This window comes from Cyprinus carpio, chromosome B8 (assembly GCF_018340385.1).
Source record: "Cyprinus carpio isolate SPL01 chromosome B8, ASM1834038v1, whole genome shotgun sequence".
Classification (NCBI taxonomy): Eukaryota; Metazoa; Chordata; class Actinopteri; order Cypriniformes; family Cyprinidae; genus Cyprinus; species Cyprinus carpio.
In genome coordinates this window covers 7,928,675-7,942,799 of record NC_056604.1, presented here as the reverse complement: position 1 = coordinate 7,942,799, position 14,125 = coordinate 7,928,675, and the positions used below count along the sequence as shown (strand labels likewise).

General features: G+C 36.6%; 1 protein-coding gene across 1 annotated transcript in view; it reads left to right on the top strand.

Annotated features, from left to right (window-relative positions):
* Positions 1-14,125, top strand: part of LOC109059278 (xenotropic and polytropic retrovirus receptor 1 homolog) — a 73,400-nt gene extending 59,275 nt beyond the window's left edge. The window contains 6 exon segments of the mRNA XM_042729491.1: positions 814-979; positions 1,670-1,867; positions 12,444-12,610; positions 12,738-12,877; positions 13,149-13,370; positions 13,606-14,125. Of these exon segments, the coding sequence (XP_042585425.1) occupies positions 814-979; positions 1,670-1,867; positions 12,444-12,610; positions 12,738-12,877; positions 13,149-13,370; positions 13,606-13,663 (951 nt within the window). The 3' untranslated portion in view covers positions 13,664-14,125.

Below are 14,125 nucleotides of genomic sequence, written 5' to 3'. Positions count from 1 at the left end.
AACTTTTTGTTGTCTAATTGTCATTTTGATTTAATTTTTATTTATATATTTATATACAATTTATTAAAAGTGCATTCATTTTTTCACATTTCATTTCTTTTATTAGTCTAATTGTGTAAATTGTTTATTTACAGCTCTTATTTTGTAATTGGTCAAAGTTCTATGCATATAAAAAAGTTAATCTTTGTTTTTATTTTTGATTAGTAAACCCATATTAGTTTACTATAATTTTTAATTTTTCAACCTTTTAGTACTTCACCTTAATAATATTTTCTACATTTGAAGGCAAAGCAGTTGGTACTGTTTACTCTGAAGTCACACATGGGAAAAATACTTCATTCAATAATTCTATATCCAAATAACTTAATTCAACATGGCATAAAACCTATTTTAAAATGGTTTTTAGCATTAAAAATGGTTATTATTACTTTTCTCGTGCATTTCTCAATCACAGGCAGCTGTGTATGATTAAATATATGGTCATAGATTAATGGTGCAACACATCCAACCCCATCATTACTTATACACACTTAAAGCTGGTTTATTGGTGAGGTCAAGGAGCTGATGATAGCAGATGATCAGCCAATAAAAACCCCATTGATTTGCTTTCAGCCAGCTGTGTTCTCATTAAGATTTTCGCTCGCTGTCTCATAGAGTTCACTCTGCCTCAGGGATAAGCTGTTATATACATAACCTCATTTTAAGAGAAAAAACACTTGTGATGATTTCTCCTGTTTATTATTGTCCTCAATGATTACCTTAAGCACTGTATACAGTATAAATATTTAAACTTCATATTTTCTGTGTTTGTAGTTCCGTGTGTTCACCACCCCATTCCACCGTGTGGAGTTTGCAGACTTCTGGCTGGCAGATCAACTCAATTCTCTGGTCATTGTGCTGTCGGATCTGGAGTATCTGGTCTGTTACTACAGCATGGAGCTGCAGTGGGGAGATCGCAGCGGCTTACTGCCCTCCACATATGGTAATTGATACAGAACGAAGCCATCCTGTATTGTGCAGATTCAAGTTTTGACTGATTGAGCCATTCATGTTGAACATTCCTAATTTCAGCATTAGATGTAATGGCAGATGAATGGCCAGTTATGATTAGTTGCTCTTGCACATGAATTAAGATTGTACTGGCAGTGTCAACACAGACAGGAGTTCTTCAGGTTCAGTGGAGTTTATCATGTGAAATGGAGCAGGAAATTCAGAGCAGCAGCGGCTGTCTAATGGTGCAGAAATGTCACACCAGCTCAGGAATATAGGAAAATACTGAGAAAGAAGAGGAGGAAAAGTGTGTGAGCAAGGCTCAAAGACTAACAGAATGTGAGCAACAGAGCTCAACAATACAGTCTGGTCAAGTATCAGTAGTTCAGATTTTTACTTCCAAATATGATGCATAGGCCCAAAATATTTAGAAAATTATTAATTAATTATTATTATTAATAATAAATATTTTGTATTAATGAAGTATTAGTAGTATTAGTAGTAGTATTATATAATTATTTTGACCATATTTGTAATTTAGTATTTACATATTTTTGTATATATGAAAATATATTTCAGGTTATCAAAACTAAATGCATAAGATTTCAAGACAAAATCCTAATTGCTGAGAGTACAGTCTTGGAAATATCAATGTGCATTCATAATTGTCTCCTCCTACATGGTGATGAAAGGTGTAACAGCTATTCTTATGGAGTTCGGGCCATCATCCACTGTCTGCCTGCCTGGCTGCGGTTTGTTCAGTGTCTGCGACGTTACCGTGACACCAAGAGGGCCTTCCCTCACCTGGTGAATGCTGGGAAATACTCCACCACCTTCTTTGTGGTCACATTTGCAGCCCTCTACAGAACTCATAAAGGTAAAAACAAACAAACTGAAATTAATTACAAATAACGTAATCATGTAACCAGTGCATTCACTTATTAAAGCATGTTACAGTTGTTAAAATCAGCTTGACAAACAACAGTATGAACATTCTGTGCCAAGTTTGGTGAATGTAGTTTAAAGGTATAGTTCACCCCAAAAAAAGATTTTATCATTTATTACTCACCCTAATTTAGTTCCAACCCTGTAAGACATTCGTTCATCTTTGGAGGACAAATTAAGATATTTTGATGAAATCCGAGAGCTTTCTGACCCTGCATAGAAGGCAACGCAACTACCACATTCAAGGCCCAGATTGGTAGTAATGTCATCGTTAAAATAGTCCATGTGACATCAGTGGTTCAACAGCAGTTTTATGAAGAATATTTTTTGTGTGCAAAGAAAACAAAAATAAAGACTTTATTCAACGAATTCTTCTCTTCCGTGTCAGTCTCCGCTGCCATTCTCAACAGTACCACAACACAACGCATGTCTGAAAATTTCAACAGAGGATGACTTGCAATTTTTTGCCTAGCCTTACTTATTTGAACCACAATATACAGACGATGAATTAAGATGGATGGATGTTCTACGTCAGAACGCCAGCTCCTGCGTCAGTAACACTGGCATGCGTTATGGTACTTAGGGTTAGGGCATGTGTTATGGTACTCTATCGTGAATGTGCATCAAAGACAAAGGAGAAGAAATTGTAAAAGTCATTATTTTAGTTTTCTTTGCATACAAAAAGTATTCTTGTAGCTTCATAAAATTGCGGTTGAACCACTGATGTCAATTGGACTATTTTAACAATGTCCTGACTACCTTTCTGGTCCTTGAACATGTCAGTTCCGTTGTTGTCTATGCAGGGTCAGAAAGCTCTTGGATTTCATAAAACTATCTTAATTTGTGTTCTGAAGATGAACAAAAGTCTTACTGGTTTGGAACGACATGAGGCTGAGTAATTAATGACAGAATCTTCAGTTTTGTTTGAGCTATCCCTTTAATGAAGATTAAAGGAGCTCTAAAAGTTTTGTCTTGATAGAATCTGGTTGAAGCTTGTTTGCATTGATATAATGAATGTTGTCTTACTGTTCTGTGGAAATTGCTGTTATAATCTAGCACTGACTGATGTAAAATGTTTTGTACAAAGAGAGCACCTGGGTGCCATTGTTTGCCTACAGATGCAGATGAATGGGCAACAAAAGCATGTTTTGAGAAAAGCAGAGAAAGAAAAAATGACCCTGACCCTGTCCTTGTCTGTTAGATACTTGGTTTAAATAGCAACATAAACAGCAACCATCTAAGTTTTATGTTAGAGATGAATTGTACAAAGACTGGGACATTTTTATAACCTAATAAGAGATGTAGGAAACAGGTTGAAATTACATTTATGTATTTAAAAAAAAGCTGTCTGCTTTATAAAAACCAATTTGGCACCAAAAACCACAAACACCCAAATACTAAAACGAGCAATCAAAACACAAAAAAAATATATAAAACATTCAATCAAAACATATAATCAATAAATTAAACAAACAAAACAAAAGCATCAATTATCATCACAATATGACTGAATCGATTATAAGCGCTGTGGTTCGATTCCCCGGGAACACATGATAAGTAAAAATTGATAGCTTGAATGCACTGTAGGTCGCTTTGGATAAAAGCGTCTGCTAAATGCATAAATTTAATTTAATTTAATTTAATTTAACTTTTTATAAGCGAAAGGAGCAGTTGTCAGCACAATATGACTGAAGCACAGTTCTTTTAATTGTGCATGAGACATTCCTATCACGAAGCTGATGGTAAAATGTGTGATCTATTTGAATTCTATTGAGAAATTGCCACTTGAAAATGCTATGGAGAAAGTCGAACAAGATCTAAAAATGGCACAAGCTAAAAAGAGGAGAAAACATAATCTTGCACAAGCACCTTTACTAGAATTTATCACATTTTATTGTAGGCTTATTTATTATGGTAAATTTTGTTTAACTTGAAGATTTTATAATAGATCATCTGTTATGGGAATATATGTTCCCTATTGTTTCTAAATATACAGGCTGTTGTTTTTCATTAGAACTGTTATAGATTAATTATTGGCCTGGTAATGATCAATAGGCTAGCCTTATTATAACATGCTACAGTTAAGAACTATGGTACATTTTCATAAGAGCAAGTGCAAGGGTTCTAATGATGGCCTTCACATATTCCAAGAGATGGCATAGATTAAATCATTAAGAGCCTGAAGAACTGTTAAGGAGTAAGAAATAAACAATATCAACATAAGAAAATGTTAAGTTAGATTGTCTTCCCATGGCATGTTGAATTAGAACATTGTCAAACTATAGCGATCCGTTCCGTCAAGCGATCTGTGCTTTTCAGTTCATCTCAATGGATGCGCAGTGCACCTGTATTTGGCGTACAGTAAACTCTTGTGTGAAGGCACACAACTCGGCGTCGCTTTGGTGAGAGCAAGAGAGAGTCTTACATACATGCAGAATTGACACGCTACATGTAAACGATATTCTTTGTTTTATTTTCCTGTCAAAATAGCGGAGTTCCTTTGGATTTTTTCAGCTTTTAAGAACTGCCGCTTTCTCCGGTAGTGGGCAGAACTAATGCGCAATCGGCAATCTCATTGGCTGGCACTCACCTATCATCATGTACCCTGTTTTGATTTCAGCAAATCAGTTTGAGCGAACACACACAACCCGATTAATATTCATGAATCCAACAGCTCCTTAACATCTCATTAGTATTATTGTTTTTTTTACAGACACACTGAATGAACAAAAAGGGGCCAAGCACCGAAGGTGCTTAGGCACCTATTGTATCCGTTAGCGTGATTTTTTTCTTCCGCCGCAAGTCTATGGCAGCCCATAGAACCGCTTGCGGGAAAGTTGTGAAATTTGGCACACTGATAGAGGACAATGTCAACATTAACCATAGCAAATTTGGAGTCTCTAACTCCAACTCTCTAGCGCCACCACTTGTCCAAAATTTCAATTTCTTTATGCTAATAACTTTTGAACCGTAAAGCACAGAAGGAAAATTCTTTTTTCCTCTGAATCCTTCGCTCATGCCGAGTCGAATGGATCCCAAAATTCAAATCGCAAGGTTTAGTTTTTTCGCTATTTTCAATTGTTCGAAAAACCTACTTTTTCGAACTCGTCCTAGACGGTTAGTCCGATTTTCACGATAATTGGCTCAGATCATCTTCAGATGATGACGGCAAAAAGTTATGGAATTCAAGTTGATTCGTCCAATTGTTCTCGAATACCATGCAAACAAATTCTACAAAAAAGCACGCAAAAATGCTTTGTCATATTGCAACGGTTTGGCATATTGAGACCGAACTTGGTGTGTGTTATAACAAGCATGACCTGAGACGACCTGCAGTGTTTTGACGCAGCGCCACCTAGTGGTCAGGAGATATGAAAAATGCATATTTTTGCTTATAACTTCTGAATGGTTTGACCAAAAATCACAAAACTGGTCTCATTAGATTCGGTGGGTCATGTCGAGTTGAATGATATCCAATTTTCCCAAGTCAGCCATTTTAGGTGTCGGACATTTTTAATTATGATTTAAAATGCTGTATTTTTTAATGCATTATCGTATCGTTACGAAAATAATTACAAAAATCTTCGGCTCCATGCCCTGAAGGTACTCAAAAAGTTTGGTGGCAGCGCCACCTTGTGGTCAAAAGTTATGATGAAATTTAGAAAAATGCTAATAACTTTTGCTTACATTAGCCTATTGTAATAGTACTGATGTTGATAGATTCCTTGGATCATGACGAGAACACCGATACCAATTTTACCAATATTTGCTAAACTTCCTGTCCACCATTTTGACTCATGTTGACAACCTACTTTTTCGAACTCCTCCTAGACCGTTGGTCCGATTTTCACCAAATTTGGCTCGGATCATCTTCAGACAAAGCTGGCAAAAAGTTATGGATTTCGTGTTGCTACACGCAACGGTTTTCGTTTAGCCCATGAACGGATTTGCTGGAAAGATGCCAAACTGCATCTGAGAGCTGTATCTCTGTTAAAGATTTGACATATTTACACCAAACTTTGTATATGCCATTGTCATCTCACACTGACCATGGCACATCAATTTGGTAACAGCGCCACCTATTGGCAAAGAGTAATAAACCATTCATTAACCCTTAATTATAAAATTTCCAAAAATGCTAATAACTTTTGATTGCATTAGGCCATTGTAATGAAACTGGTCTCAAAATATTCCTTGGGTCATGCCGACAACAGACATATACATTTTTTATTAGGAAATCTGAACTCCCTGTCCGCCATTTTGATTTATGTTCAAATCCTACTTTTTCTATCTCCTCCTCAACTGTTGGTCCGATTTTCACCAAAATCGAGTCAGATCATCTTCAGACTGTGCTGACAAAAAGTTATGCATTTCATGTCGATTGACAAAACCGTTTTCATACAGCACCGTTACAGATTTTAGGCACAGTGCCAAAATGGTTCTGAGGCTATATCTCTGCAAAGCGTTGACATATTTGCACCAAACTTTGTATGTGTCATTATAACCTCACACTGACCATGCCACATCCGTTTGGTAACAGCGCCACCTATTGGTCAAGAGTAATAAACCATTCATTAACCATTAATAATTACATTTATAAAAATGCTAATAACTTTTTATTGCATTAGCTTATTGCAATGATACTCATCTCAAAATATTCCGTGGCTTATGTCGACAACATAGATACCAAATATGCCAGAGTAAGCTGAACTTCCTTCCTTGTTGAAAACCTACTTTCTCGAACTCCTCATCAACGGTTGATTCGATTTTCACCAAAATCGAGCCAGATGATCTACAGACCGTGCTGACTAAAAGTTATGGATTTTGTGTTGATAGACAAAACCGTTTTCGCATACTACAGCAATGAATTTGAGGCATGATGCCAAAATGGCACTTGTAGCTGTATCTCTGTAGTGCTTTGGCATATTGACACTAAACTTTGTGTCATTGTCAACTCAGACAGAACACACCACATCGATTTGATAACAGCACCACCTATTGGTCACACTTGATAAGCAAATAAATCACACTACTAGAGGTTGTATTTATGATTTTTCCACCATTACAATTACAATCATCCTAAAATTGCTTTTATTGCTCATTGTTGCATTTGGTCTGATGCTCCATGCCATGCTTAGCTCCGCAACTTGCCTCTGGAGTGCTCCACCCCTAAATTCAGTTAATCTATGCATATCATTATTATTATTTTTTTTACAAAAACACTAAAATGACCAAAAAACCACCACCACCAGTCCTAAATTCAGTTAATCTATGCATTTATATATATATATATATATATATATATATATATACATATATATATATATATATATATATATATATATATATATTGTATATCAATCTGGCAAGTAAACTAAAAAATTTACTAGCCAGTGGTGATTCAATTGCCAAGGTGTCCGTAGAGGGTTGATGTGTGGATGATAGCACAAAAGACCATTCTACATAAACAGATAAGCAAACAAACAAATAAATAAACCTTATAAGGGAGCATGACTCTTCGACCCTCCCCCCCAATGTTCAAACCATAGACTGTAAAAAAGATGGATGATGCACCTTCATTCACTTCCATTGAAGAAAAGTGAAGCCGCCATTGTCCCAATACGGCGCGGCCATATTGTGCTTATTTGGGACCAGAGTCTCTGCAGTAGAGAGTGAAGTGGAGCCGCATCCCGCCCACACTCCCGCAGAGTCAATCACAAACACACACCCCTGACCCTTTTTTTAAATTAGCCTGACTGGTCCAATTTTTGTCTGCGGATTTTTCATATAAGATGCTTGTGTTAAAATAAGGTAAATACAACTCCAATATCAATCCTGAAGATCCCGAAAAAGTCTGTTGGCGCCTCAGTTTGCTCAGAGAAGCTGTCAGTCTCAGCTGTCAATCATGACGTCACAGTCCCGTTTTTATAGCATCACATAACTAACTAAAACCAAACTTAATTTAAATACGAACACCCTAACTTAGATCAGCGTCATAAAATCTACATCAAATGACATCAATTATGTTTGAAAAAAAAAATTTAAAGTGAAATTTAATTATTTCGTTTGTCCCATGTCCCATTAGATTACATGGAGAGGGCGGGGTTTATGACCTATACTAGAACCAGCCACCTGATGGCGATCGAAACGCAATGGCTTCACTTTTGAGGACTAGTGCGACACACTTGGTTCAAACCATAACTACGCCCTTGCATTCAATCACAGTAATTTTCCTACGTTTGGTTCATATGAACTCTTAAAGAGTTTAAAAGCATGCCATTAAGATTCCAGACATATCCCACGTCTCTGTCTACAATTACCGTCTGATTATTATGCCACTGAAATCCATCTGCTGCTCAAACATGTCTTTCTCTGTCTGTCTCACTCTCTTATCAAACAGTCAGCCTCCATGCCTTTCCGTATCTCTTCAGAAAGACAACTTCAGCCCAAATCGATCTCGAAGCACTCGGCTAAGCCGTTTCATCCATTTCATTATTTATATGCACACATGGTCGTTTCAGTTTTTTTCCCTTAAATGTCAGTTTAAATATCAAGCATGGGTGCATTTTGCTCTAGACTTCAGTGTGTATTAGATACATCTCTGTATCAGTGATATAGATGAAGTCTGGACCGCAGCCCAGAGCATCTGCCTCATATGACTAAAAGAGGCCGCATTTAACCCAACATGGCAACCTTGCCACGCATTTGATGTATTCATTAGGATCCGCTCGAGATGTTCCTGGCAGAGAGCCTGTTTAATATATGAATTCATCAGAAATCACCTCCATCATTTGTGCCCTGATTGAAACTGATGTTCGCTCTAGTAAGCTGCCCAGATAAATGAGTCTGTGGATTCAATTTATTTTAGTTTTCATGTAAGCGAATCCCAAAGGAATGCAACATGTCTGAGCATAAGTAATGTTTAAATTAACATAGTCATGAGCCAAACAGGTGAGTGGGATTGAGAATAGTGGTAGAAATTAAAAACATTAATGTTTCCCCATGTGTAGAGTGGCTTAGTGATAAAAATCTAGATTCAGTCCCAAATTGATTTGTAAGTCTTTGTGCACTTTAATTATTGAAGTTTAATGTGTTACTCACCCTGCACCCTGGCATTCTGACTACGAGTTTTGCATTGGTAAGTGGTTCTTATCCATTAATAACCCCATTACACCTGCTTTCATGTTTAGTGCTCTATTTCATTGTAGAAATCATTGCAGAAATGGTAGAGAGTCGATATCCTCAAAGCGAAATGTCGATCTGAGCTTAAGCTCAGCTGAAGAACTCAGTGAGAGCAAAATGCAAACAAAAGATGCTATGTGAACACTAACAAATGATTAAAAGGGAGAGAAAATATGAAGTGAGAGAGTGAAAAAGAAAAAAGGAAATGAAGAAAAATGGACTATCCAGAGGAGGGTGAGCTGTAATTGCCTGCCTGTGGCGAGACAGAACAGTGTGAGTGTATTGCTAGAATAATGATGAAGCTCTAAAGCTCTAAAATATGATTGGATTTTTTTTTCCCTCTCACTCTGTATCAGACCTGGATCTCTGATCAAAAGAAGCATTTTAGAGAAGAGCTATAGAGATTTGTACATGGACAGGTGTTTACCTGCTCTGATGGCTTCATTAGACAGGTTTAAACTGTTTCATGCGGAATACATATGGTCCAGATGGAGAATGCAGGAATGATTGACTATGTAGTCACATATAACAGCTTGATTTTAAACTTCACTGTTGTAATGTTAACCCCCAGCATGTGCATAAATATTAAAATTTAATACAGATTAATCAGTTATACATGGTCAGTATTGGTTCAGTATTTTTTTTTCCATACCTGGGCTTAAATTCAATGATGCTCTTTTTATTTTCTTTTTATTCATGTAGCCATCATGTGGTCAGGTGCAGAGATTGGCACATTCTATTCCCCATTCTGTACTCTATTACCAAAGACACTTAAAAGCTGTCAGTGTTGAAAGGATGAAAACAATTTCTTGTGTGTCTGAGGGAAATGGAGGGATGTTGAGAGGGATTTGTGGTCCTCTGGGAAATGGGTTCGGGTCATCGTGGTTCATGTTTACATAAATATGTCATTGTATTAATGAGATTAACCCAAAGTTCAGTGTGACCAGTAGCGGTCGACCAATATGGGTTTTTTAATGGCCGATGCTGATATCTAAAGAGTAGGGTGGCAGATGGCCTGTATTTACATACAATGATGACAAATGAGATAGAATATTTACTTAAAATTCACTGAATCAGAAATGTGTATTATCAGTTGACAAGGAGTCTGGAATTGATACAATAAGGAACTAATACTTCTGTTTATTGGTCTAACTTGCACAGTTATTGGTGAATGCTGTTGAGCTCAATTTGAGCATAATTTGCATATCCATCTGATATATATCCAATTGTCTTATTGAAAGGAAAAATATAATGGGCCAAATACTTTCATGAACATTACTGTTCAAAAATTAGGGGTCTGTAAGAATCTTTTATGCTCACAATGGCTGCATTTATTTGATCAAAAGTACAGTAAAAATCATGTGAAACACTGCATTTCTATTTGAATATTCATAATAACTGTTGTGTTGCTTATATTTTTGTAGGTAGAAAAAAAACAGCATTTATTTAAAATCTTACAATTATTTAAGATTTAAGTCTTTGCTAGTGTTGATCCACTTAATGTGTCATTGCTGAATGAATGAATAAATGTATATATGTATATATAGATATTACTGACTACTGATTCCAAACATTAGAACAGTTTTGATAATCAACAAAATTTACTTTCATAGTATTTTATTTGTCAAAAAATATTAGTCAAGGTTTCAAGCACCCTAATTTTTTTTTAGTGTTTCATGACCATTTTCCAGCCTCTTTCTGACCTCTGAATTACTCAAGCTATTTTTGCTCCTGTACCTTTAAGACTTCTGTTTTTGTAGGTGATCTAGTTTTGGTGAGGTTGAGCAAAAGGTTTTGTCAAAGTGCAATAATAATGCTCTGTCATGTTTGTTAAATATAAAAATATCTTGTATTGTAAAGTGTGAAAATCAGCCCAAGCTTCTCCAGATTGCCTCTGGCCTGTGTGAAGAGATTAGACTAGCATTGCACTCTTAAAGGGTCTTATGAGGTGACCATCTGGATTTTCGGGTAGTCTCAGGACACCATATTCAACATGGGCACTCGTAGATCAGGCTGAAATAGGATGGACAGGGCTATTATGTGTTCTGGGGAAAAATGTCCTCCACTGGTTTCCTGGCGCCTGGACAGCAGCGTGTGAAAGGCTTTATTAAGAATGATGGGCCTGTTCCAGATTCAGCCCCGTCTGCTGTCTGAGGCCTAAGACATTTAACCATTCACTGACCTAAGACCTGCAATGTTCCACTATCTGATAAATGTCTCGCCCCCTATTAACTTCAGCTGATGCTCTAATATTGTACTGCAGGATGCTTCTTACTCTTATTTCAGCTCTGCCTACTCTGTTTTTGTATTGTATTGACCTTGTGCAAAATGGATATCTTCTGGCATGGTTCCATATGTTCTCCCATGCCTCATCATCAATACTAGCTGCTAATTCCTTTTCCCATACAGCTTTTATCCTCTGCCTTTCAACAGATTATACGCAGCTCCTTCTGGGTTATTTATGTTTAAGAGACGTATTATTAGTAATATTGGTCTTAGTTGCAGCAAAAATAGCTGCTGATCAAATTACATGTAGTTCTTTTTATATACTTGTTATAAATGAGAATAAGGAGTTAGAATATTAAGAACTATATGTGATGTATTAATTTTGTGAAAGAGTAATGTAAAAATAGCTGGATATATACTGTTGTTCAGAAGTTTCATAAGATTTTTTGATGTTTTTGAAAGATAGTCTTTTATGCTCACCAAGGTTTAATTTATATGATCCAAAATATACTGTCACCACAGTATATATTGTCATCCACCTATCTGATCAGAAATGTTGTAAAAATATTTTAAAAGACGTTTAAAATAACTGTTTTCTATTTTAAATGTAATGTATTCATGTAATGGCAAAGCTGTATTTTCAGTGTCAACTACTGTCTTCAGTGTCACATGATCCTTTAGAAATCATTCTGATATGCTGATTTCAGTTTGCAAGAAACTGCATTTTTATATGCATATACAGCAGAGAGTAAAAATAGTACTGGCTAATTGTTCACTAGATTTTAGTTTATATCACAATAGTTTTATTGTTCTAGTAACTTTAATTAGGTGTCAAAGCATTTTAGTCATTGTATCAATGTTTTAATAATATAAACACCTTATTATATTACATGTTCATTTGACATTGAATGACCTTTCAGTGACCTGGATGAATAACCACAGACACAATGGCATTAGTACTGCAAACACTGGTCTCAAACACAAACAAAATATGTAATATCTGGAATCCAACTGATGTTTGTTTGAAGTGTAGATGGATGGTAAACCGTCTCCCTCTAGTGGACATACTGGTAATACCAAATTCACTTCCTCCGTTTCAGATCAGAAACACACTGATGCAGAGGTGTTTTTCTACATGCTGATCCTGTCTTCAGTCGTCAGTTCACTCTACACACTGATCTGGGACCTAAAGATGGACTGGGGTCTTTTTGACCGCAATGCAGGCGAAAATACCTTCCTGAGATTCAAGATGGTTTAATATCAAAAAGCAACATATCTCAGTAAACAACATCCCCAGCAGACCAGCTTAGGTTGGTTTAAGATGTTTACATTTTCAGCAGGGATATTTATCTGTTACCACCAGTTCGCATGATGTCACTTCCTCTTCCTTTTAGGCCTACTACTACTGTGCCATTATAGAAGATGTGATCCTGCGCTTCGCCTGGACACTGCAGATCTCTCTGACTTCCATGACTGCCATTCCTTCCATCGAGGACATCGTGGTCACCATTTTAGCTCCTCTGGAAGTGTTCAGGTGAGATGATTGTGTAAAACAGGGATTCCCAAAATTTTCATCAGCTGAATCCCTTTGAGCTACAAAGTAACCCCTCAGAATTTAAGTAATTTAACAACACATTCACATTCTTGGTTCTGTGTTGTTGGTTAATGGTCACATGACATGCCGGTAAAGAAAATGTTTTTTATGAATTCACAAACCCCCTCCAGTTCCCTCACAAAGCCCATTTTTGGAACCCCTGTTGTAAAACATTCTCTCTTAATCCTTTCTGTTTCTTTTCTCCCTGTAGACGTTTCGTGTGGAACTTCTTCCGTCTTGAGAATGAGCACTTGAATAACTGTGGTGAGTTCCGAGCGGTGCGGGACATCTCAGTGGCTCCTCTAAACGCTGATGACCAGACGCTGCTGGAGCAGATGATGGACCAGGAGGATGGAGTCCGGAACAGGCAGGGTAAAAAGAGCTGGAAACGGAGCTACAGCCTGTCCTTACGACGACCCCTGCTATCCTCACAGTAAGAGATTTGTATATTATTTTTTATATTGTATATATCATACATATTTCAAAGAGTTATAAGTAGGCAGCTTTGTTTAGTACACTTGTATACAATTCATATTCAATAAAATTACCTATAAGACTTAAAAATCCTTCATAAACAACTCATTAACAATATTTATTTGATAGGAAGTTTTTCAAACATCTGAAGTCGTTAAGTGGCATATTAATATATATGTGTGTTTTTCTGACAGGTCTAAGAAAGATACTAAGGTGCTCATTGAGGATACGGATGATGAGGCCTTCAGCTGAACCCAGATCTCGCTGTCACGCCACCTGTCTCTGCTTTCTATTGGTTCCTCACAGAGCTGCCTCAACACACCTGACCCCAAACACACACAGATACATACATATTCACACACTCTCTCTTTTCAACACTCACCAAACCATCCAAAGACAGAGTAGTGGACAGAGTTAAGCACAAAAACAGCCGTGAGACATATCAGGACACAACAGTGACATCGTACAAACACTAACACACACATACAACGAGATATACACACGCACGGAAAAGCCAAGTGTGGAATTTTCCTCAAGGTACTTTTTTTATTAGACTTTGTCATTTTGTTCCTCTATATTGATACTTTTTTTGTACATTTGTTTAGGTTTTTGAATCTATATTACTGCATATGACTGTTTACAAACTTAAAATAATAACTAGGAACTACAGGGAGGAGAGTAATCATATGAAAAGAATAATATATCATACACCTC